The sequence below is a fragment of the Lepidochelys kempii genome, chromosome 9, assembly GCF_965140285.1.
Source record: "Lepidochelys kempii isolate rLepKem1 chromosome 9, rLepKem1.hap1, whole genome shotgun sequence".
In the NCBI taxonomy this organism is placed as follows: Eukaryota; Metazoa; Chordata; order Testudines; family Cheloniidae; genus Lepidochelys; species Lepidochelys kempii.
Window position 1 is genome coordinate 56,375,406 of NC_136388.1, and position 25,401 is coordinate 56,400,806.

Sequence of the window (25,401 nt, forward strand, 5' to 3'; positions counted from 1 at the left end):
GTCAGTCACTCCAGGCCTGGCTTCTAGAGATGCAGAGCACCCACAGCCTCAGCTGGGGTCAAACTCAGCACCTCTGACAATGAGACCTCGCAGCTTCAGCAAACTACGTGCACTGTACTGCTGACCCCATACCTGCCTACAGCCAGTCCAGAAAAGGTCTGGCGGTGCTTTCAGTTGGTTTTTGGCCTGCCCTCTTCCTCAGGCATTTCACCGGACCACTGGTATCTAGTATATCTGAGCAGTTTTTAAACTATCAGCACAGTAATTCCTTCCCTGCTTTCAGTGACCCCAGACAATGCCAGATCTCCAACATTGCAGAGCTGCCTTTCTTACAGCTCACCTGAGCAGGCCCCATCTCTCTCTCCATCACTATATTGGTTCTGGGGCCTAGATCCATGGCAGCCATTGCTATGCACCACCAGAAGTAAAGAGACTTTGGAGGCTTCCATGAGAACTCCCCTAGAAGTCCAAGTGTTGGGCCAAATGCAGGCAGGTGTATGCACTAACCCCACCCGCAGACTCAACACCAGGCCATTATCAGAAACAATTGTAAACACACACATGAAAGGGGATCACGTATCAATGCTGATGTGGCGTTAAAATACCAGTGTTCAGACAAACAGTGCAGCTGCAGTGTGAATGGCCCCACGAGACAATTTTTGTGTCAGCCCTCGTCATTTTCCTGTTTGCAAATTGTCCATGAAATGGCCAGGATTCCTAAAAATTTGGTTGTTATGCATCATAGTTGGACAGGTAAATTATATGAACGTACATCCGCCTACAGGCTGTTTGCCAACTGTCCCCGGTTCTCTTGTCAGTAGGGCCCTACCAAATTCACGGCCGTGAAAAACGTGTCACAGACTGTGAAATCTGGTCTCCCCCCATGAAATCTGGTCTTTTGTGTGCTTTTACCCTATACTATACAGATTTCACGGGGGAGACCAGCATTTCTCAAATTGCAGGTCCTGAGCCAAAAGAGGGTTTCAGGGGGGTTGCAAGGTTATTTGGGGGAGGGGGAGTCACGGTATTGCCACCCTTACTCCTGAGCTGCCTTCATTGCTGGGTGGCCAGAGAGGGGCGGCTGTTGTCCGGGTGACCAGCTCTGAAGGCAGTGCCCCCCCAGCAGCAGTGTGGAAGTAATGGTGGCAATACCATCTGATGCCATTCTTACTTCTGCTCTGCTCCCTTCAGAGCTGGGCTGCCAGAGAGTGGTGGCAGCTGACTGAAGGCCCAACTCTGCAGGCAGCAGCGCAGAAATAAAGGTGGCAATACCATGCCGTGCCATCCTTACTTCTGCGCTGCTGCTGGTGGCAGCTCTGCCTTCAGAGCTGGGATCCCAGCCAGCAGCTGCTGCTCTCCAGCCACCCAGCTCTGAAGGCAGTGCCGCCACCAGCAGCAGCGCAGAAATAAAGGTAGCAGTACTGCAAACCTCGCTACAACTCCTTTTTGGGTCAGGACCCCTACAATTACAACACCATGAAATTTCAGATTTAAATAGCTGAAATCATGAAATTTATGATTTTTAAAATCCTTTGACCATGAAATTGATCAAAATGGACGATGAATTTGGTAGGGTGCGAGGGATAGCTCAGTGGTTTGAGCATTGGCCTGCTAAATCCAGGGTTGTGAATTCAATCCTTGAGGGGGCCATTTAGGGATCTGGGGCAAAAATTGGGGATTGATCCTGCTTTGAGCAGGGGGTTGGACTAGATGACCTCCTGAGGTCCCTTTCAACCCTGATATTCTATGATTCTACTTATCAGCACTCAGTGTGACGAATTCCATTTGATTGGGCTCTGGTCATGGACTCTATAAAGATTAGATCATCCAATCAGAGAATAAAGAGGAGCAGTGACAGAAAAAATCTTTGGGGTGTTGTATGTCTCAGAGAGAGTGGAGGGAGCAGAAGTGCAAGATTGGGACATTTTCAGACTTTAAAGGCCTTTTCCCATTTTCTTTTGCACAAGAAAGAGCATTTGGCTCAGATTTAGAAATAGCTGTGGTCCTGCCTGGCTGAGGGCTGTCTAGCAGACTGACATTTCATTTCCTTTTGTCACAATAACACCAAGTGATTGTTGCTTCTTGGCTCCCCCATATCTCCCTGGTGATGGCTGTCCCCATGTCAGCAACTCTTTGGCCCCCCACTAACACTGTGCCATTGTGGCTGGTGCTACGTGTAGTGATTCCATAGGGAAGTTGTCCTGAGGTACTGTCACCCCGCCACCATTCAGCCTCAGTCTCTGACTGCACAGCAGGCACCTTACTCCATGTTCTGAGGCTGGATCACATGCACCAGGACCCCAGGCAACTTTCCGTTACTCCTACTTCTCCAGCCCCTCACTGAGTGATGATCACTCCATTTGGTTGGCTTTGTCACTCCCTTAGGCTCCCCCTGCTGCCTCCCAACAGCCTCCCGCTCAAAGACATAAACCTGTTAGACATGGGGCAGCTGTGCGAGCTCCCCCCGTGTGAATCACCTCATGCGTTCCTGGATTCCAATATTTGGACTAATGCTCAAGGGAATAAAACACCAGTCACTTAAATATTCTTGGGGAAATGACTACAAACCAGCCCAGCCATGGGAAGATTGAGTCATGGGTCAGGTTTTGAGAAGAGCCATCATCACTGTGATAATATCTTTGGATTTTGGTAGCTCCTAGGAGCCTCAGTCATGGACCAGGACCCTGTGGTATTAGGCATTGTACAAATACTTAACAAAAAGCTGGGCCCTGCCCCCAAGAGCTCACTGGGACCAGATCCAGCAGTTCCCATTGTGACACTCACAGCCAGATTTTCACAAGAGAGCAGCACCCAGTGCCCTAGGCTCTTCTGAACATCAAACCATATTGGGGCCAAAATGGCAACTGGGCTCTTCTGCCCATTTAGCCATTAGCCAACCCAATCATGAGTAAACTTTCCTGCCCTCTGCCTGGCTCTCTGTCTGACAAGCCAGGGGACATAATGGGGGATGGTGGTGTGGGTGAAGAACCATGTAGCAACACTTAGTGTGGCTGTTCTGGATGTGGTGTGAATGCTCCTTCTGGTGTAGAGATGGTGTGAGTGCCTCTAGCCCTGTTGCTGGCACATGACGCTGTGTGTATTTCTGTGTTTTAATTTCTAGCTTTCTGCTCACCGCATCATGTCACTTTTTCCCAACTGCCTTTCTTTTCTCTATCTTTCTTTTCCTTCTTCCTGTCCACGTGTCCATCCCTCCCTCTGTCCCCCTTCCCTGCCCCATAGACATGACCGACTTTGAGAACAATAATGGTAACCGTAGCCTGGCAGAACTGAGTCAACGCCCTGACAATCTCTCCACAGTGACCAATGCCTTAGTGGGGATGAGCCCGTCCTCCTCGCTTTCAGCCTTGTCCAGCCGAGCTGCCTCCGTCTCTAGCCTCCATGAACGCATCATGTTTGCTCCGGGCAGTGAAGAGGCCATTGAGAGGCTGAAGGTAAGAGCCTGAGGATGCTGACATCATGCTTTATGGAGATTGGGGAAGATGAAACACACTTGATCTGGCAACAGATCCATTTTATATTCCCATGGTGGCATTTGAACCTGCGGATAGCGACTGTAACAGCCCAGGCTCTGCGATTATTATTTGTGCGCCTCCTAGATTATCTGCAGCCTCCTGCTTCTTACAAAGTAATGAAATCAAATGAAGACAGCAGGTACTTTGACAAGGATACTTTGTGGAGTCCAGGCCCCCAAGATGACCTTCTAGAGATTTCCCCACAGGTTTAGAAAGCCTCCAGAAGCTCAATTCTTCAAGTGCTTGCACATGCCATTCCAAGTTAGGTGTGTGCACACCTTGAGCATCACTGTTGGAATTTTTTTCCTAGTGGTATCTGTTGGACCGGCTCTGGTGCCCCGTGATGCTGTGCTCTCATAGTGCCAGTATAAGGGGCCGTGCTGAGCCCGCGTTCCTCAGTTCCTTCTTACTGCCCGTAACTGCTGTTGGAACTCCCCTCTTTGCCTTGGCAAAGTTTTTCATAGTGGTTTTTTGCTTAGCTTTTATTGTAAATAGTTGTTAGTTAAGTAGTTTAAGTAGTTTTTAGTAAGTCTAGTATAGAAATTGGGACACCTCTCCTTGTCTGGAGAGGTGTTCCTCCTTCTGGGTGCCGGGGCATGCCTTAGTCTCCAGGGTTTACACCTGGCTCCACCTGTGGGAAGCCTATGCCCAACAGCAGCCCTCTCTTGAGCTGTCTTAAGTGTTTGGGATTGTGAGAAGGATACAGAAAAGATAGTTGCCAAATTTGTTGTGAGTTTAAGCCCACACACTCAAAAAATCTGGGCAGCAAGACTGAAAGTCCTCCTGATGGAGGCAGTATTGAGACCCACCTCGGAGCTGGGATCTGACTCGGCGTGAGCACATCATCTTCAGAGCGCAGTGCACCTCCCACTGCTAGGGGCTCTCAGCATTGCTCCTCATCACCAGTGCCCAAGAAGAAGCATTGCGGGCATGGTGAGAAGAGCTGTTCTTCCGCACCAAAGGGAGACAGAAGGGCAGACAAGTCAAGAGCTGCGGACAGGGATAGGGCGAGACCCGCACCGCACTGCTCCCCCGTTTCTGGCACCGCAGCAGCCACTGACACTGTCGCTTGCGCCAGCACCACAAACCCTCAGGAGGTCATCCAACCCCCTGCTCAAAGCAAGGCTGATCCCTAATTTTTTGCCCCAGATCCCTAAATGGCCCCCTCAAGGATTGAACTCACAACCCTGGGTTTAGCAGGCCAATGCTCAAACCACTGAGCTATCCCTCCCCCACTGCCTTGGTCCCCATGCTCCTTCTCCTCTTCAAAAATCAGACTCTGGTTCTGGCTCCTCACCTCGCCGCCATGGCCAAGGCCACATTCGCCACCCATCAGCATTGTCGGGAGCTCCGGGAGCCATGATGCCCTAGAACACTTGGCCCCTGGGCTCCGGCACTGGTACAGTGGCCTTTTTGGGCGGTTTGGCCTGGGTCAAGGCACCAGCTGTAGGCATTCCAACTCTGTCTACTCTGAGAGTAGGATGCCACTGGTACTGCGTGATGACACACTGCCACCTATCACTGGTATCGATAGTAGGACTGGCCTGAGCACTGCGCTTGGCACCAAATCTGGAGCACATCCCAGTACCAAAGCCAGTACTGAGGCTGGTATTGATCAGCACGAGCAGGCTTCCCAAGGGGAGGATATAGTGGAGGCTATGGCAGTGCATGCCTTCTCTTCGTCTTCACCTGATGATAAACTAATGGAGAAGGGGACATCCCTGCTTCAGGATGACCTGAGGGCCACCCAGGACTCATTAAATCGGGTGGCATCTAATCTGGGCCTGCAGGCAGAAGTTGTCAAGGAGCCTTCTGACAGCTTCTTGGACAATTTGTCAGCAGCGACTTGTGCAAAGGTTGCTCTATTCCTATATGAGGCCATTATGGGACCTATTAAGACGCTCTGACAGAACCCAGCTTCCTTCGCTCCTACTGCCAAGAGGACAGAGTGGAAGTACTTTGTGCTAGCCAAGGGTTGTGAGTTTTTATTTTCTCACCCCGCACCCCCAGATCACTCGTTGTGGCGGCTGCCAAGAAGAGGGACTGTCAGGGCCAGCCAGGGTCCACACTGAAGATGAAGAAGCCCCTGAAGCTCAACCTACTGGGCAGGAAAGCCAACTCCACTGGGGTGGAGGGTAAGAAGGGCTTCAACTTCACATAGCGAACCAGCAGGCAGTGCTGGGCCACTATGACTTTAAACGAGTGGGAAGCAACGAACAAGTCCAAAGACAGACTTCTCCGTGATAGCCAGCAGGAGTTCTCCACCCTTGTGGAGGAGGGCAAGATGGGAGCCTCTCTGCAGGCAGCCCTGGATGCCATGGACTCTGCGGCTACATCTATGGCCACGGCAGTTACCATGCACAGGAGCTCATGGTTACAGGCACCAGAGTGCCCACAGGAAGTACACCAGACCTTGCAAGACCTGCCTTTTGAGGGGCCCTTGCTTTTTTCAGAGCAAACTGATGCCAGACTGCATACCCTAAAAGATTTGTAGGGCAACTCTGAAGTCCCTGGGCCTGCATTCTCCAGCACAACCCAGGAGACCATATAGGCTGCAGCATTATGGGGATTTCTATGCCCAGCTAGCCAGGCATGATCAGCAGAGAAAGAGGAATAAGGGCCACCCACCGTCCTCGCTCTCGGAGTGGTCAGTAAGAAGAAACTGAGGGACGCGGACTTGGCAGAGCTCAGCAGGGCCCCTTGTACCGATGCTGTGAACGTTTGGCACCAGGGGGCACTGGAACCAGCTCGATGGATACCACTAGGGGAAAAAATTGACAGCGATGCTCAGGGCACGCACACACCTAACTCAGAATGGACATGTGCAACCCATCTCAAAGAACAACAGTCACAAAAAGGTTAGTAACCATCTTTTTCGAGGCCAAACATTTCAAAAGCAACCCAGGATTTTCAGTGCCCAATTTTGAACACCTTAAAGAGTGAAATTCAAATTTAGAGATTTTCAGAGGGAGGGTGCTTAAAGTTGTCTAAAAATCAGGGTTCTCTAAAGCATTGCAACTTAAAATTGAGGCACCCTGTAGCAGGGCGGTGACTCACCAGCATGGCACCTCCTGCTGGTCATCCAGGGAATTAGCTTTTCCAGTCTCTGGAGCACCCTCTGTAGGCCAATGTCCCGCTGGCCCCATGTCCCTCCCAGACCCTAGTGCCCCTTTACCTTGGGTGCTGCCCCCAAGCAGTACCCCCACAGATCTGGGTCTCCCCTCCCCAGTGAACCCCCAAACCTCTATCCCCACCTCACCTCAGTCTATGGCTACTGCCAGTCAGCATCTAGCCCCCATTCACTGCAGCAGACTGCAGTATACAAGCCATTCATCGTTGGCAAAAGGGGGTTTGGCCTGCAGCCTCTGCAACCCCAGTACCTAGTTTGGCCTTGCACAGAGCCTGCAGTCTGGGGAGTTGCTAGCTGGGAGCTCCTCTCACCTTTCCCCAGCCCTGCTCTGTTGCCTGCACCCATGGCTCCCAGACAGCTAGGTCCTTCTCCCTCAGAAGCTGGAGGGAGAGTGTCTAGCTCCTGGCTCATAGCCCTTTTATCAGGTCCAGCTGAGGTCTGATTGGGGTGTGGCCCAGCAGAGCCATCAGGCTGCAGTTTGGGCCCAGTTCTGCCCAGCTCTGAATGGCAGGTCTGAGGGTCATCTGCTTTCCTAACATGTTGTCTTCAAATACTGTGACTGGTGTAAGGGTTTGTTGAAAAACCTCTTACCCTGCCTTTTCCCTGAGGGATGCTTTATATTGAAACCAGCCTGGAACTGGGATTCACATTCTGCAGCCAGGAGACAGAGCTGTCTCATTTGTGTCCATTATACAAGATCATTGTGTGGTGTGACTGAGTAAATGCTGCTGTGACTGTGACCTCTGTAGAACAGAGGTTCTGGAGCAAAGCCTAAAAGAGCATTTGTAGTTCTGTTACCAAAGGTGACAGCAGTCACAAAATACTAACATTTAAACTCTGCTTGCCAGGAAACAGAGAAGATCATCGCTGAGCTGAACGAGACCTGGGAAGAAAAGTTGCGGAGGACAGAAGCAATCCGCATGGAGAGGTGAGTGTACAGCAGCGATGTTTGCAGGACTTATTCACTCAGTGCCCAGTTCACTTTATGCCACCTTTGTGCCTCCCCTCTGTGGGGGCTGGCTGGGGTCAGTTCATCTGCCTGTGCTGGTTGTAGCAGCATCAGCAGCCAGGAAGAGCCAGGATAGTAAGAGCATTGGGTCGTGCCCCAGTTTCGTCAATAGCATGGCTGGCACTCCTCCTCTACCAGTGACTCCTGTAGGGGGCTTTGCATAGAGCCAGGTATGCTGACACGACACATGCCTGTGATGTGTTCGGTCAGAGACCCCCCTTGGGACTGTCAGCTGACATGCTGAGATTACCTCTGAGCCCATTTTCCCTGCCAGTTTGGGACTCCAGAACCCTGCCTTGTTAAGCCAGATACGCTAGCTTGCTGCAACACAGACCCAGGTCTGGTCCACACCCCCAAAGCTGCAGGCTTTAACCAAAAACTGCTCAGCAGGTCACCTATCTCCAGCACCCAGACACCCAGTTCCCAATGGGATCCAAACCACAAATAAATCCATTTTATTCTGTATGAAGCTTATACAGGGTAAACCCATGAATTGTCCACCCTCTATAACACTCATAGAATCATAGCATATTAAGGTTGGAAGGGACCTCAGGAGGTCATCTACTCCGACCCCCTGCTCAAAGCAGGATCAATCCCCAACTAAATCATCCCAGCCAGAGCTTTGTCAAGCCTGACCTTAAAAATATCTAAGGAAGGAGATTCCACCACCTCCCTAGGTAACTCATTCCAGTGTTTCACCACCCTCCTAGTGAAAAAGTTTTTCCTAATATCCAACCTAAACTTCCCCCACTGCAACTTGAGACCATTAGTCCTTGTTCTGTCATCAGCTACCATTGAGAACAGTCTAGATCCATCCTCTTTGGAACCCCCTTTCAGGTAGTTGAAAGCAGCTATCAAATCCCCCCTCATTCTTCTCTTCCACAGACTAAACAATCCCAGTTCCCTCAGCCTCTCCTCATAAGTCATGTGTTCCAGTCCCCTAATCATTTTTGTTGCCCTCCGCTGGACTCTTTCCAGTTTTTCCACATCCTTCTTGTAGTGTGGGGCCCAAAACTGGACACAGTACTCCAGATGAGGCCCCACCAATGTCGAATAGAGGGGAATGATCATGTCCCTCGATCTGCTGGCAATGCCCCTACATATACATCCCAAAATGCTATTGGCCTTCTTGGCAACAAGGGCACACTGTTGACTCATATCCAGCTTCTTGTCCACTGTAACCCCTAGGTCCTTTTCTGCAGAACTGCTGCCTAGCCATTCGGTTCCTAGTCTGTAGCGGTGCATGGGATTCTTCTGTCCTAAGTGCAGGACTTTGCACTTGTCCTTGTTGAACCTCATCAGATTTCTTTTGGCCCAATCGTCTAATTTGTCTAGGTCCCTCTGTATCCTATCCCTACCCTCCAGCGTATGTACCTCTCCTCCCAGTTTAGTGTCATCTGCAAACTTGCTGAGGGTGCAATCCACACCATCCTCCAGATCATTAATGAAGATATTGAACAAAACCGGCCTGAGGACTGACCCTTGGGGCACTCCACTTGATACCGGCTGCCAACTAGACATGGAGCTATTGATCACTACTCATTGAGCCCGACAATCTAGCCAACTTTCTATCCACCTTATAGTCCATTCATCCAGCCCATACTTCTTTAACTTTCTGGCCAGAATACTGTGGGAGACCGTGTCAAAAACTTTGCTAAAGTCAAGGAACAACTCGTCCACCGCTTTCCCCTCATCCACAGAGCCAGTTATCTCGTCATAGAAGGCAATTAGATTAGTCAGGCATGACTTGCCCTTGGTGAATCCATGCTGACTGTTCCTGATCACTTTCCTCTCCTCTAAGTGCTTCAGAATTGATTCCTTGATGACCTGCTCCATGATTTTTCCAGGGACTGAGGTGAGGCTGACTGGCCTATAGTTCCCAGAATCCTCCTTCTTCCCTTTTTTAAAGAGATAGAGAGATATGCACAGCTGTTTGCTCCCACAGGTATTAATCACTTACTCTGGCTTAATTAATAAGCAAAAGTTTTCACCTAAGATGTCTGCTGAAACTAACAAGGATTGTACCGGGGAAAGGATTGGACCCAGACTAGGAAGCAGTCTAGTCTGTGAAAGAAGCTTATTGGAACATCTCTGAGGGTGAGATTTTACCTGTAATCAATAAAATCAATTAAGTATAAAAAGTAGGATTTAAGTGATTTCAAGAAATGATAAAACAAAGTAAGTCTCCAAGCAAAATAAAGCAAAAACACGCAAGTCTAAGCCTAATACATTAAGAGACTGATTATGGGGAAAATCTCACCCTCAGAGATGTTCCAATAAGCTTCTTTCACAGACTAGACTCCTTCCTAGTCTGGGCCCAATCCTTTCCCTGGTACAGTCTTTGTTAGTTTCTGTAGACATCTTAGCTGAAAACTAGGGTTTTTTTCATGACTGGCAGCCCCTTTTGTTCTGTTCGCCCCATTTTATAACTTTGGCACAAGGCAGGAATATTTTGTCTCTCTGGGTCCCCACCCCTCCTTCTAAATGGAAAAGCACCAGGTTTAAGATGGATTCCAGTATCAGGTGACATGTTCACATGTCCTGTGAGACCCTCGCCTCCATTCTTCCAGGGCGGGCCCACATGCACTCAGGAAGGTTTGCAAGTAAACATACCACTTACAACCAATTGTCCTAGTCAATGGGAGCCATCAAGCTTCCAAACCACCATTAATGGCCCACACTTTGCATAATTACAGTAGGACCTCAGAGTTATACTTCATATTCCTAGTTTCAGATACCAGAATGATACATTCATACAAATAGGATGAACACACTCAGTAGATTATAAGCTTTGTAATTATATCTTACAAGAGATCTTTTGCATAAAGCATATTCCAGTTACATTATATTCACACTAATAAGCATATTTCCATAAAACATTATGGAGTGCATTGTCACAATGCCCATAGCCCCTTTTCCGGAGGCAGTCAGAGGTGAGGGGACAGGTGCATTTTAGAAATGAATGAGATGAGAGAAAGAGAAGATAATGTCTCCGTACAACCATTTCAATACAGTGATCAGCCCTCCAAAAGGAAGAGGTGGATGGTCTTGTTGGTAAGGCACCAAATCAGTCTACAAGCTTTCTTCATGACCTCCTATAAAACATTTAATCTCTCTCTGCCTTGATTTCCCTCATCTGTAACACGGAGCTAATAGTACTATCCTGCTTCACAGCTGAGTCTTACTTCATTAACATTTATAAGACACTTTGAGATCCTCAAATAGCTGGCACTAGCTAAATATTATAAATGGAATGTCTGCCTTAATTTAGAGGGCTTCAAGGAAATGGAATTACTGAAATCATTAATATTCTTTATTGATGTAATTGTTTAATTGAACTCTCATGATGGGGGTCATTTTCCTAAGCACTGTACAAATATCTAACAAAGCCCATAGCTAGTCTGTGTAAACATATGTTCCTCTCATGGTTACCCTCCTCCATCTTTGCCCTCCTCCTTCCACTTGATTCGCCTTGTTTCCAATTGAACTGTGAGCGCTTTGAGGCAGGGTCTGTGTCTGTGCAGCCCTTAGCACAGTGGGATCCTGATCTCAGTTGGTTTCTCTAGGGGCTGCTCTGATGCAAAAAACTAACAACACAGGTTGTTTTGACAGACTTTTGCTTTTGCTGTTGCTCAGGGAAGCTTTGCTGGCAGAAATGGGCGTGGCCATGAGAGAAGATGGAGGCACGCTGGGTGTTTTCTCTCCAAAAAAGGTAGGTGGGATTTCTTTAATCTCTTCCATCAGACCAATCAGATCCTTCTAAAAATATACCTACTGCCCGGCAGCAGCACTTGGAAAATACCTCCCTGCTAAATTCCTATTAGTCCAACTCATTTCTGATTAGCACCGAGACATGTGAACTGACCCGTCTAGCTCAGTGGGTATTGACTTTGAAACATAAAAATGATGCGTTAAACATCAACCCTGTTCACTGTTTCACTGCTGATTGTTTTAATAGAAACATCCAGCTAATTTTCCCTTCCCTTTCCCAGATTGTGTTATAGTTCTTTTGGCATCCAGCCATTAAGGCCATGAGACAGTGTGCCTCAGTTTCCCCATTCACACACAGCAAACCAGGTTTTTTATGGTTTCTCTGCTGTGATAAGCTTTAAATCCGTTTACAGGTATTAATTGAAAAGTAGCATTATCATAAGGTTTAACATCCGTGTCAAAATTCTTATCCCCAAAACTTAACATTAATACCAAAATTTTTATCTCAGATGTGCGTTTCTAAGTGTCTTTATGATAGCACGTCCTCTGTTCAGATAGTGTAGTTTGAGGTTAGTTTGTTCATTACCCATAGTGTCCTTTGACTCTGTCCCATGTAATCAGTCACTGGCTTTTCCTTCCCTCCAGTGTTCCCCTCTGTGTGGGCTCTTAATTTAATCATGTTTCTGGAATTTTGGTGCCTAGGGTCTGGCAAGATAGGTGTTCAGGGGGATCCTGCACATTGGCTGGCCCTTTGGGGAGCCGTCTCCCAACCCCAGGACTGTAGATATGCAGAAAATCCAGCTCCCCTTTTGGGGTTACCCTCTGTTTCCCCCCTCCCTGCAGCACTGAGTCCCTCCCTGCCCCCTAGAGGGCTTTGATCTGTGCTCTCTGGGCTAGGTGTGTTTACCCTTTGATCAGATTCACTTTTTCCCAGCAGCTTTCCCATAACTGCTCTCTGTCTCATCAGCCTGGGGGAAAACACCTCCTTCTCTGTCAGTTGGATCATTCGCATTCTGGCAAACTACCACCTGGCAATTTTCTGGTCCCAACTCCTCTGTTATCACACACATTGGAGCTGCATCTTGATTTAGAGACACAGTTACTTTCCAAAAACTTATCAGAAATAGCATCCTGAAAAACTGGGATCTGGATTGGGGTACCTTTCACCACCCCTTTCTGTGAGACGTCAGCTGTGTGACTGCTCCCCTCCAGGAGGTCAGTTACACAGTTGCTTCTCAAAACCTGGGTCACAGGTGGAGTGACTGGGTGCACAGATGCTGACCCAGCCATCCTCCTAATGTCCTGGGCATCCTGCCCCAAGTGACTAGTGAAGAGACATTCCTGTACCCCCACTATTCCTTTCCCAGTTTTCTCCTCTGGGCCCCTTCCTAAGACACATTTCTCTGTGCCCCTAGGAAGGGTTCTATCTCTTGTTCAGCTGCAGAACTCTGCCAGCTAACAACTGGGACAGTTTCCTTAATCCCTGACAACACCTCTCCTGCCCCTGTGCTTGAGGGCATGTTGCCTTCTGCTGGAAAGGAGCTAGTCTCAGCCCCTCCCATACTTGGAAGCACACTGCCTCCCATACTTGGAAGTCACAGGATTCCTCACCAACCTCGGTGGTTTCTTGGATTCCCTGCCCCTTCTCTGGGCTCTCCTCTGGGACACATTTGTCTATGCTCCCTAGAGCGGGTTTGTCTCTGGTTCAGCTGCGACCTGCTGGCAGCTAGCAACTTGGACAGCTCTCTCCATGGCAGGCATTATACTCCCATCCCTTCCTGATGTGGTGTTGCCTCCAGCTGCGGTGCAGGAGTTGGTCTCAACCACCCTCCCACCTGGAAGGATGTGGCTTCTCCCTGCTGCAGAAGAATCAAGGAGACTCTCTCCCATTCTCTCAGCAGTTCCTGAGACCTTACCCTTTCCTTCGGGGATCTCAGCATAAAACTCCCTCCTGCGGCAGGCAAATACTTTAACCTGAGCTACACGGAAAAAATCATTACCAAGGAGCAGATTGACTAGGAGGTGTTCTATTACCCCCACAGTCAAAACACTTTCCAAACTTTCCCAAACCACATGGTAATCAAGGAATATGCTTTCGTCCACCCCCACAATCTCTGCCATTTGGCCAGGTAGCACACTGGCCTTTAGGACCACACTCTGCTTAACCAGAGAGATCTGGGCCCCTGTATCCCTCTACCCCAAGTACTCCTTGCCATTCATTTGGACAGCCTTAATATGCTCGATATCTGGTTCTGCAGAGGCTAACCTCACAAAACCAATATGATAGATTTCAATTGCTTGGGGGAGTTTCTGTGTTGAGGACAGCAGAACTAACATGAGCTATTGGTTGCCTGCTTCCTCTTAGCACAGGATGCGTATTCCTCAGGTGATCAGTGGAATTACACTGATAGCACCTTTTGGGCTCTTCTGCTTTCACAGGAGATTTGGGATGAGGGTTGGAGGAATGTTTTGGGGTAAGAGAATGTTTAGACTCCCAACCCCCTTCTCTCTTCCCAGGGGCAAAATGGGATCCTCCCTTCCCACCAGTTTTAACCCCCCTTTTCTGTGGCCTGCCCTCAGTTGATGCCTGATGCTGTTAGAAGGCACCAGCTAAAAAAGCCACAGACTTTACATCTTTGTCCCATAGACACTGCTTTACATCAGCCTTACATATGCTTAGGAAATGCTCCTGAACAAGAAGATCAACATTCCCTCAAAACTTACCACCTCTTTACCCCTCACCCATTTTCCCAACAAATCTTTCATTTTGTTTACATATTTCCCATTATTCATGCCAATATCCCTCTTAAGATTCCTAAATGTAACTCTATATGTTTCAGGGGTAATCTGAAAACTTCGCAAAACAGTATCTTTAAATTTACAATAGTCTAAAGCATCTTCAATAGGCATTCCATTGAATTAAGATTCAACTTGATAAGTTTATGGAGGAGAAGGTATGATGGGATAACATGATTTTGGCAATTAATTGATCTTTAACTATTCATGGTAAATAGGCCCAATGGCCTGTGATGGAATGTTAGATGGGGTGGGATCTGAGTTACTACAGAGAATTCTTTCCTGGGTATCTGGCTGATGAATCTTGCCCAGCCAGATTGCCATATTTGGGGTCGGGAAGGAATTTTCCTCCAAGGCAGATTGGAAGAGGCCCTGGGGGGTTTTCACCTTCCTCTGCAGCATGGGGCACAGATTACTTGCTGGAGGATTCTCTTCACCTTGAAGTCTTTAAACCATGAGTTGAGGACTTCAGTAGCTCAAACAAAGGTGAGAGGTTTATTGCAGGAGTGGGTGAGTGAGATTCGGTGGCCTGCATTGTGCAGGAGGTCAGACTAGATGATCATAATGGTCCCTTCTGACCTTAATATCTATAAATATATGAATACATTTCAAGCTTTTCCATTTAATTTTGCAGTTAGGATAGGAACTCTCTTATCATCAGGACAGAAGTGTTCCCATTTGTGGATTTTTGGAGTGATGGGAGTCATTGGGGTCGGAGGGTTCTAGTTCTGCTTCTCTAGCAGGTCCAGTTGGTGTTTTCACTCTCTTTCTCTTTTTTCTCTCTCTCTCTGTTTTTCTTCCACGGCCCTTCTGTGTGCAGCCTCCTCCCTGGCTGCCTCTGTCTCCATAGTTTCCCTGGTCGCAGCTGCTTCTTTGAGCCTCATTTCTGCCTGCCACATATGATACTTGTGGTCCTTTTCCTTCTCTGCAGCTTCCAGTCTGTCCAGCTCTACTTTTTGTAGCTGTCTTACTGGTAGTCATTTTTCTGCTTTCTTGTGCTTATTTCCCTCATCCAAAATAAACAAACAGAAAATAACAAAATTGTGACCTCCTCCTGACCGTTGTTAGCCACTACACTTAAGACTCACTTAAAATCACAAATATCAGTTCTTAAAGTGTGAACTCCACTTGGAGTAACAAGCTGTACAAACACCTACTTGCTGTGCCACTGTGACTTTCCCCTGGTGTTATCTGTTGGGTCACTCCAGTCCTCGATTGGGAGCCAGTCTTACCCTGCTCTGCTGTGAGAACCCCCACTCCTGGACTGTTCACGCACAGTCTCTGGCATGTAAGCTGCTCCTTGGATTGAGGAACCGAATGATACTAGCCAATATCTCTGGTCCCAGACACAACCCTAGGAACCTCCTTCTTGCAGTGTTCAGTTATGCCCGCTGGACACTGCAAGATTATATGAGTTCGTCTATTTAACAAAGAAATTGATATGCACCAGGCTTGTTATCCCAAGGGGAATCTCTGACATGCTTTAAATCAAATACACTTCTTCAGGTAGAATAAACAAACAGATTTATTAACTACAAAGATAGATTTTAAGTGATTATAAGTCAAAGCATAACAAGTCAGATTTGGTGAAATGAAATAAAAGCAAAATGCATCCTAAACTGATTTTAACACTTTCAGTGCCCTTACAAACTTAGATGCTTCTCACCACAGGCTGACTGGTTGCCCTTCAGCCAGGCTTCAGTCGCTTGGTGGTGATGTCTGTAGATGGAGGTGGAAGAGAGAGGATGCATGACTCTCCCTTTTATCATGTCCTTTCTTCCCTCTTGGTTTTGCCCCCCTCTTCAGAGTGAGGTGAGCATTACCTCATCACAGTCCCAAACTGACCAAAGGAAGGGGGTGACTCACTCGAGAGTCCAACAGATCCTTTGTTGTTGCCTTGCCCAGTGTTCTTTGTTCCTGTGAGGCTGGGCTGGGTTTGTCCCATACATGCCCTGATGAGGTGTGAACTGTCCCTCTGCTCCTGGAGAGTTTTTGCCTGGGCTTGCTTTAAGCCTTGAGGACACATTTTCAGCCTCATAACTATATACATGAAATTACAACCTGTAACATTACTATAATAACGAATTACTATAACATTACCATAACAACAATGCTCAGTACATCATGAGCCTTCCAAAGACACATGACATGATAAACTGTGCATTAGATACCACACAATCATATTATAAGGATGAATATGAGATGCTGCGTGTTCCTCCAAGGTACAGAATGTCACACCTATCTCCTGTAGTGTTCAGAGGGTAAATACACGAGCAGTGGTAAGGTGCTTAGATGCTATAATAAAGAGGTCATATAAGTATCATTAATAGATAGATACCCAGGAAACAGGTGTCTAATTAACACATAACTAGATGGGTAGAGAGAGAAAGTAAGGCCTTTTGCAAAAGTGGATCCCCATAACGAAGCACTTAACTCCATATTTGGGCACCTGGATAAATCAGAAAGTGCTGTGCACCCTGCAACACCTGTTGAGGTGTGGGGTAGTTAATCAGAGCTCAGCACTTTGAAAATCAAGCCACTTATTCAGGTGCCCAATAGCGCATGAGGAGGTGAATTTTATGCAGGCGTTATGGAGATTCTTGTCTACAGACACTTGTGCAATATCCTAACAAAAACCACCTTAGCAGTCCTCCCCAAGTGAGAGCTGATGTCCCAGGGCGAAGCAAAGGGTTAGCTTAGCACAGGCTGCAAAGCAGGAAGATCTAGATGAGAAAGTGAGAGGAAGAAGCAGAAAAAACCAGCTCAATGAGGGGGAGGAGGAAAGAAGCGACTGCATCATCTGTTGTGACCAGGCTTTAGTAAATTGGGTGGAGGATGCAGAGGAGACATTTTGACTACTCCCAATTGTCAGATAGACTCAGTAACTAATTCTTTCTCCTTGTGCATCTGCGGGCTCTCTTCCTGAGAGGCAGGGACTGAGGGGCTAGGAACCCAGCTCAGGAATCACCTAATCCTATAAAGCAGGAATTGCTTAAGGTCTGTGATCTTCATCTTTTAATAAATAACTCCTTCCACTCCTCAGTGTGTTGACTGTTTGCCCTTACATGAGGGACAGTTTCTGATTCTCTTTGCATACCATGTAGACTGGTTTTATGGTTGTGATTTTAGAGGATCTCCCACAAGGGATCAATCAGGTGTAAGATTATAACAATGTGAGCTTGCTCCCAAAAGTGCTCTGCTTCTGGCAGCTAAAATTCCAGCACTGAGTGCTTCCTCCTAGCAGCACGGCTGCTCCTTGGCCATTTGGGGGTGCGTTAGTTGTGCCATGGGAGGACTTGGCTGGCTGTAATTGAATAAAGAAGCTACCAGGTGCTGGTGAATTCAGGAATCTCAGCTCCAGCTCAAAGGATGTATAGGCCCTTCTGTGTTACAGTAGTATGTCCATGCCCCTTGGCTCACACGACCCACTTGACTTTTACTCAAATGCAGGGTGGTATTAGAAAGCTGAGGCAAATTTCTTTACATTTTCCAAGCCAGTTAGAGAAGCAACATCAATGCTGAACAGACCTGATTTCCCCAACCCCCATGTGGCGCCATCACTGGCACCTGTGCAAAGTGGGTGTGAATGGACCCTGCTGTGAATGGAAAGCCTGATATGCCCCCTTGGCATGAAAGTAAATGGCCTGGTCAGATGCAGGGCACAGGGGAACCAGGCCCCAGCTCTGCTGTTCCGGCTTCTGTTTTGATTTTTAATCAGCTTGTGTGGCACTGTTCAGGGAGGCAGGAACTGTCAAAGAAGTTAGAAGCCCAGTAAATGTCAATGGGAGTTGGGTACCTGACTCTCTTTAGCCACCTTTGAAAATCCCTATGTGACGTTCCCCTCTGGTGTTATCTGAATTGGTGATCTGTTAGGGCACTCCAATTCTTGACTCTGGGAGCCAGCCTTACCCTGCTCTGCTGTGAGAACCCCCACTCCTGGGCTGTTCACACACAGCCTCTGGCATGTAAGCTGCTCCCAGCTACTTGCAACCGAATGAGACTAGCCAATGTCTTTGGTCCCAGACTAAACCCTAGGAACCTCCATCTTGCAGTGTCCAGTTTTGCCCACTGGACACTGCAAGCTTTTATGAGTTCGTCAATTTAACAAAGAAATTGGTATGTACCAGGCTTGTTATCCTAAGGAGAGTCTCTGACACGCTTCAAACCAAACACACTTTTTCAGGTAGAATAAACAAACAGATTTATTAACTATAAAGATAGATTTTAAGTGACTATAAGTCAAAGAATAACCAGTCAGATTTGGTGAAATTAAATAAAAGCAAAACACATTCTAAGCTGATCTTAACACTTTCAATGTCCTTACAAACTTAGAGCATGTCTACACAGGCAAAGTTACAGCACCAGCAGTTACAACACCGCTCAGAGAGCGCTGAAGGAAAACTGCTGTTGTGTGTTCACACTGACAGCTGCCTCCGCAATAGCATGTTCACACTTGCGGCGCTATTCAGAGAGGTGCACTCTGGGCAGCTCTCCCACAGAGCACCTCTTTCTCTTCTGCTACTAAGACTTGTGGGAAGGCGGAAGAGGTCGCGGGGCATCCTGGGTCCTGACCCAATGCCCTGTGACACATTGCTTTGCATACCAGCAATCCCTGTGCTTCCATCTGCATTTGGCACCATCTTTCAATGGTTTGTATACTGCGCGCCCTGCCTCTTTCTGGCTGCAGGAATGGATCCTGAGCTGTTGACAAGAATGCTGTTCGGACTGACCAACACGTCACAAGTGGCAGTGGAGTTATCCTTAAACTACAAAGGCAAGAGGAGTGCAACATTGATCTCGCCATGCGAAGTAGCTACGACACAAGATTTCTTGTGGCATTCACTATGGTGCTGACCACTGTGGAACACCGCTTTTGGGATCGGGAAACAAGCACTGAGATCACATTGTGATGCCCGTCTGGGATGACAAGCAGTGGCTGCAGAACTTTTGCATGAGGAAAGCCACATTCATGGGACTGTGTGAAGAGCTTGCACCAGCCCTGTGGTGCAAGGACACAAGAATGAGAGCTGCCCTGCCATTGGAGAAGCGCTTGGTGATTGCACTGTGGAAGCTGGCTACTCCAGACTCCTACTGATGGGTCACTAACCAGTTCGGAGTGGGAAAGTCGAGCATTGGACTCGTGTTGATGGAAGTGTGCAGGGCCATTAATCGCATCCAGCTCCGAAAGACCATGACTCTGGGCAACATGCGTGAGATTGTGGATGGCTTTGCACAAATGGGCTTCCCTAACTGCAGAGGCGTGATAGATGGCACACACATTCCAATTCTGGCACCAGACCACCTAGCCAACGAGTACATTAATCACAAGATGTATTTCTCAGTGGTTCTCCAGGCGCTTGTGGATCACCGTAAGCGTTTCACAGACATTAACACAGGCTGGTCCGGAAAAGTGCATGATGCACGCATCTTTCATAACACTGGCCTGTTCAAGAATCTGCAAGCAGGGACTTTCTTCCCAGACCAGAAGATCACCATGGGGGAAGTTGAAATGCCCACTGTGATCCTGGGAGACTCCACCTACCGCTTAATACCGTGGCTCATGAAGCTATACACGGGGCAACTTGACAGCAGCAAGGAGCAGTTCAACAACAGGCTGAGCAAAATGCAGAATGACCGGAGTGTGCATTCGGCCATTTAAAAGCCTGCTGGCGATGCCCGTATGGGAAACTGGACATGGCCGATGATAATATTCCTATGCTTATAGCCGCATGCTGTGCACACCATAATATTTGTGAAGGGAAGGGTGAAAGGTTCACTCAGGGCTGGACAGCAGAGACTCAGCACCTGGAGGCTGAGTTTGAACAGCCAGAGACCAGGGCTATTAGAGGGGCACAGCGTGGGGCCATAAGGATCAGGGATGCTTTGAGGCAGCAATTTGAAGCTGAAAGCCATTAATATTTGTTGCTGTGCTCAGGATTGCAATGCTTGTAATGCTACGAGGTGATTGTTGCACATGATGCAAGAAGGGGCCTTAACATAGCTGTACATATGTTGCCTTGCAGTGCTCTTTTTGCTTTCACTTAATAGAATAAAGATTGCTTTCAAACAAACACAATTATTTTATTGAAAGACAACAACCAGAGGAGAGAGTCAAATGAAAAAATTAATCAGCAGGTAGGGGGATGGGGGGGAGGGAATGGGGGAATGGAAGATTTCAAGAGGAGGAGGGGTCCCGGGACAGCTATAGATTTATGTGTGTCTAGGGATCATACCCAACCTTCTCCTTTGGAGTACGATGCAGCGGGTGCTGTACTTCAGCAGGGCCAAACTACAGATGGATGGGTGTTGAGTGCAGTAGGCATTGGGAGTGAGGAGGGAGGAGTGGAATACTGCGGGTAGAGAGTAGAGCCAGGAGGTTGATAAGAGTATATTGGCGGGCGGAGCATGGGAAAGTTTTTTGCGACAGCGGCTGCAGGGGAGAGCAGGTGCAGAGCTGCTTGGTTTGAAGAGCTAGTATCTCCCTGGAGCATGTCCACTTGGTGCTCCATAACTGTTAAGAGCCGCTCCGTGGCTTCTTTCTGGTGTGCCGCGTTTGCCTTTTGTTCCCTCTTCTTGCTGTCCCGCCACTCCTTCAGTTCCTTTTTCTCGGCGGCGGACTGTATCATAACCTCATACATAAAGTCCTCCTTAGTCCTTCTTAGCTGCTTTCGAATTCTTCACAACCATTCTGCCGCCAATAAGGGAGGCTGGCCTCCCACGGTCATCTCTGTGAAGTTCAAATGCAACCTTTTACAGAAGCAGTATTGTTTGCAACACAGACAACACTTTTTCAGTGCTTTAAAACACAGCTGACGCTAACTGGCTGACTCCAGGCAAGCACACACAAGCCACAAGACCTCCAAAATGGTGAGTAGCCACAGGGGCAAAGTAAATCACTGTTCCCAGAACCTGCTGTACACTAGGCACATGGCTCTTGGGCACTTGGGGAGAGCCAGCACTGTGGCGGGAGGGGAGGGGGGCTGATAATCATTCCTGTCCCCACACTTTCCACAGAAGATTATCATTTTGGAAGATATCTCACTGTTGAGGGTGAGCAGGGCATCAAGGAAGGGTGTTCTCCAGGCTTGCAGCTTCCAACCTGGTCCCTATGCAGCTAGCCTGTGTGCAGCTATGGTCTCCCCCATCCGCTCCCCATGACGGCACAGTGGTGGGGGAAAGTTACTGTTGATGGGGCAAGAAACAAAGCAGCTCTGCCGAGGAACCAGCGGGAGCGGATTGCCCAGTATCTCCACAAGAGTTTCCTGGAGATCTCTGAGGGAGATTCCCATGAAGTGAGGGAGTGTATCAACAGCCGCTCAAACTAGGCATGATGTGGGAGACAAGCCTGCTTTCTGCAGCTTCCTGCCCCCAACAACTCTCTTCCGCAATTTCCAAAACCAGATCCACTTACCAGGGCCTCCTCTCCTGTTTCTGCTTCGCCAATATCCGTCTGCTGTGACTGGTGTGACAGGGTCGGGCCAGAGGGCTACAGGACAGTAATAGAAGGCAGATATATTAGCCCCAGGTTAAGTAGGTCCCTTTTCCATGGGTAAGGGAACAGAGAAGGTTCCAGAACAATCAGGAACCTTCTGGAGACAATTAAGACAGACAGGCTGATTAGAACACCTGCAGCCAATCAAGAAGCTGCTAGAATCAATTAAGGCAGGCTAATCAGGGCACCTGAGTTTAAAAAGGAGTTCACTTCAGTTTATGGTGCGCGTGTAAGGAGCTGGGAGCAAGAGGCACTAGGAACTGAGAGTGAGAACGTATACTGTTGGATGACTGAGGAGTACAGGCATTATCAGTCACCAGGAGGAAGGTCCTATGGTGAGAATAAAGAAGGTGTTGGGAGGAGGCCATGTGGAAGTAGCCCAGGGAGTTGTAGCTGTCGCACAGCTGTTCCAGGAGGCACTCTAGACAGCTGCATTCCACAGGGCCCTGGGCTGGAACCCGGAGTAGAGGGCGGGCCCGGGTTCCCCCCAAACCTCCCAACTCCTGATCAGACACAGAAGGAGTCGACCTGGACTGTGGGTTCAGAAAAACGGCCAAGCTGAGGGCTGCCATGAAGCTGCAAGGTGAACAAATCCGCCAATAAGCGCAAGACCCACCAAGGTAGAGGAGGAACTTTGTCACACTGGCTAGACTCCTCCGGGGTAAAAAAGAGCTCCTGACTGCATGCATCTCTGGCCTCCGAGTCATCCTCTGCCTCTGGTTCCCCCTGCCCCTCTTCATCCAAAATTACCTCCTCCTGGCTCGGTCCACTCTCGACTGGCAATGAAGCCAATGAAGTATCCACAGGGGACTTCACAGTGGAGGTGGGATCACCACCGAGTATCGCGTCCAGCTCTTTGTAGAACAGGCAGCTTGTGGGCACAGCACCAGAGCAGCGGTTTGCCTCCCGCGCCTTGTGGTAGGCATTCCACAGCTCCTTCACTTTGACCCTGCACTGCAATGTGTCCTCATCATGGCCCTTTTCTATCATGCATCTAGACATGTGTCCATAGGTATCTGCACTGCCTCCTCTCCCCAAATACCGATGAGGTCCAGTAGCTTGGCATTGCTCTAAGCAGGGGATTACCTGGTGCGTGGAGCAGGCATGGCCACCTGGAAAGATGCACTGAGACCACTGCATGCATCACAGAGCAAACAGGAAAGGGACTTTCAAATTTGCAAAGGAATGTATGGGGTGGGGCTGACGGTTGGTCACCTGAGGGCAGGGCAGTAGAGTTCAAACCGATGGCCAGAGAGGTGAGAACAGGCATTTGTGGGACACCTCCCGGAGGGCAATCACAGCGCTGTAATTGACCAGGGGGGTCTACACTGGCACCGCAGTGCTGTAGCCCCAGTGCAGAAAGCTCTACGCCTCCCCTCAAGGTGGTTTTTTTAGAGCGCTGCAACTGTGCAGTTTCTGCGCACTAAGTGGCTTGGCAGTGTGTGCACCTCGGGAGTTACAGTGCTCAAAGCTGTTTTACTGCGCACAAACTTGCCAGTGTAGACAAGCCTTTAGATGCTTCTCTCCTCAGTCTGGCTGGGTGCTCTTCAGCACCTTTGATCAGCGCTTCAGTCGCTTGGTGTGGTCTCCGTAGATGTAGGTGGAAGAGAGAGAGGAAGAGCATGGCAAATGTCTTTCCTTTTTATCATATCCTTTCTTCCCTATTGGCTTAGTGCTGCCTTCAGAGTCAGGCATTGCAATGCCAAACTGATCAAAGGAAAGGAGGTGACTCCCTTGAGAGTCGAACAGATTCTTTTGTTGCTGTCTAGGTCAGCGTCCTTTGTTCCTGTGAGGCTGGGCTGGGTTTGTTCCATACACGTCCTGATGAGGTGTGAACTGCCTCTCAGCTCTTGTAGAGTTTTTGCATGGGCTTATTTTAAGCCACCAGGATACATTTTCAGCCTCATAACTATATACATGAAATTATAACCTATAACATAACTATAACGACTACTATAACATCACTATAACAACCATACTCGTGCATCATGAGCCTTCCAAAGACACCCAACATGACAAACTTTGTATTGGATACCACACAGTCATTTTACACAGATTGTTGCTTTTTACACAGATTGCTGGTTGTTCCCCTGAGGTACAGAGTGTCACACCCTACCCCAAATATTCTCTCCTGGAATTATGCTGGGGCAGGAGTGGAGGCTCCGTGCAGTGGAGCAGCCTGTCAGGTGGCCGTGTTTTTGAGGGTGGGGCTGTCCTGTGACATGGCTTGGTGTCTGGCACGGTTACTGAGAATGCCTTTGACCCGTTGTCTCTTTCCCTCCTAGACGCCTCACCTGGTCAATCTGAATGAGGACCCCCTGATGTCTGAATGCCTTCTGTACTACATTAAGGATGGGATAACCAGGTGAGAGCATAACCGCCACAGAATCATGTAGCACCAGTGTGTCTGCTGAAATGAACAGCATTGGACTCTGGTTGTCTGAGTGCAGGGCAGGCCCAGGGCATGGGATCCCCCTCTCCTCCTCATTCACTGCTGAACCAGGTGTCGGTGCTCTGTTGCTATCAAACTCAGGTCACTAGTGACAAAGAGACCTGAAACTATGGAGGAATTGCAGCCCTGCCCTCTGCGTAGTCCCTGGGTCAGGCTGGACTTCCCAGAGAGGTGAACTGAAGGGGAATCTAATTGATGTGTTCCCATGGACTTAATGTGCTGTCCCGTGAAGGGGAGCTGGGCAGCGCTATCCTTGTGGAAGAATGTCCCATCCTGGGGATGGGCGAGGGCTGTCGTCTGCAGAAGCCCTGGCCCTACACTACCGGGTGGGCAGGGAGAGAGAGCAGATGCATATTCTAATTCCACCACTTGGAAGGGATGCATTAGCTGGTGTATACTGGCATGTGAAAAGTCACATTTCCCCATGACAGCTTCCAACTAAGATGTTTGCCTTGCTGCCCACTGAGGGTCTCCTGAGACCAGATCCAAAGCCCATTAAAATAGATGGAATGACCAGTGGGCTTTGGATCAGGCCCTTCAAGTGCGCTGCTGTAAACGGTCTGAAATCTGGTGTATTATTGCCAGGGAACCCTACTAAGTCTGTGTCTCCCCGCAGGGTCGGCCGAGAGGACGCGGAGAGGAGGCAGGACATCGTGCTGAGTGGACACTTCATTAAGGAAGAGCACTGCATTTTCCGCAGCCACACCAAGGCCGGTGGCGAAGGTACCCTCAGACAGACAGCCTCACACGTCCACACTCTGTGCTTTCACCCCAGTTCAGTCACATACCTGGCTACCTGCAGCTCCTTCTTAGTGTTTGCAGTCAGGGCACCCGAGCTCCTACTTACATCCAGGAGGACTGGGGCACTAATGCCTGTCAAGAGGCATGGAGGAGGGCACCTTCTCTCTACCTACTTGTCAAGGTGGGGTGTGTGGGAGTGCAGCCTTGACAGGATGTGCTGTGATATCACCGCCTGTCTCCTGGGTTGGGTCATTCCCATTTCCTTCCTTGCACTCGTTGAAGCACAGTCAGACCAATCTCCTGGCTGTGCCATCTTCCCCGGTCACACCCCTTGAAAGGCAGCTAGCAGTGCAGAGCATTGGCAGGACACTGTTGCCTTCCATAGCCATGCCACTGGCAGAAGTGAAGGGAAGCATCTCCAGGGAATTGCAGCTGATATGCTAATAGAGGCCATTCTGTAAGGCAAATCAGGAAGTAGAGAAGATGGGTGTGAAAGAAAAGAGTGAGCTATGAAGGCTGATTCCCTTGCCGAAGACA

At 48.7% G+C, this 25,401-nt stretch overlaps 1 protein-coding gene across 16 annotated transcripts in view; it reads left to right on the plus strand.

The window, feature by feature from the left end:
- Nucleotides 1-25,401, plus strand: part of KIF1A (kinesin family member 1A) — a 222,332-nt gene that overhangs the window by 98,175 nt on the left and 98,756 nt on the right. For 10 of the 16 annotated variants that reach the window (XM_073360490.2, XM_073360491.2, XM_073360495.2 and 7 more), the window contains 5 exons: nucleotides 3,241-3,452; nucleotides 7,512-7,591; nucleotides 11,309-11,384; nucleotides 23,957-24,036; nucleotides 24,740-24,846. In XM_073360490.2, the coding sequence (XP_073216591.1) occupies nucleotides 3,241-3,452; nucleotides 7,512-7,591; nucleotides 11,309-11,384; nucleotides 23,957-24,036; nucleotides 24,740-24,846 (555 nt within the window). The remainder of the gene's footprint in view (nucleotides 1-3,240; nucleotides 3,453-7,511; nucleotides 7,592-11,308; nucleotides 11,385-23,956; nucleotides 24,037-24,739; nucleotides 24,847-25,401) is intronic. The other 6 variants (XM_073360496.2, XM_073360498.2, XM_073360507.2 and 3 more) reach the window with 1 other exon arrangement.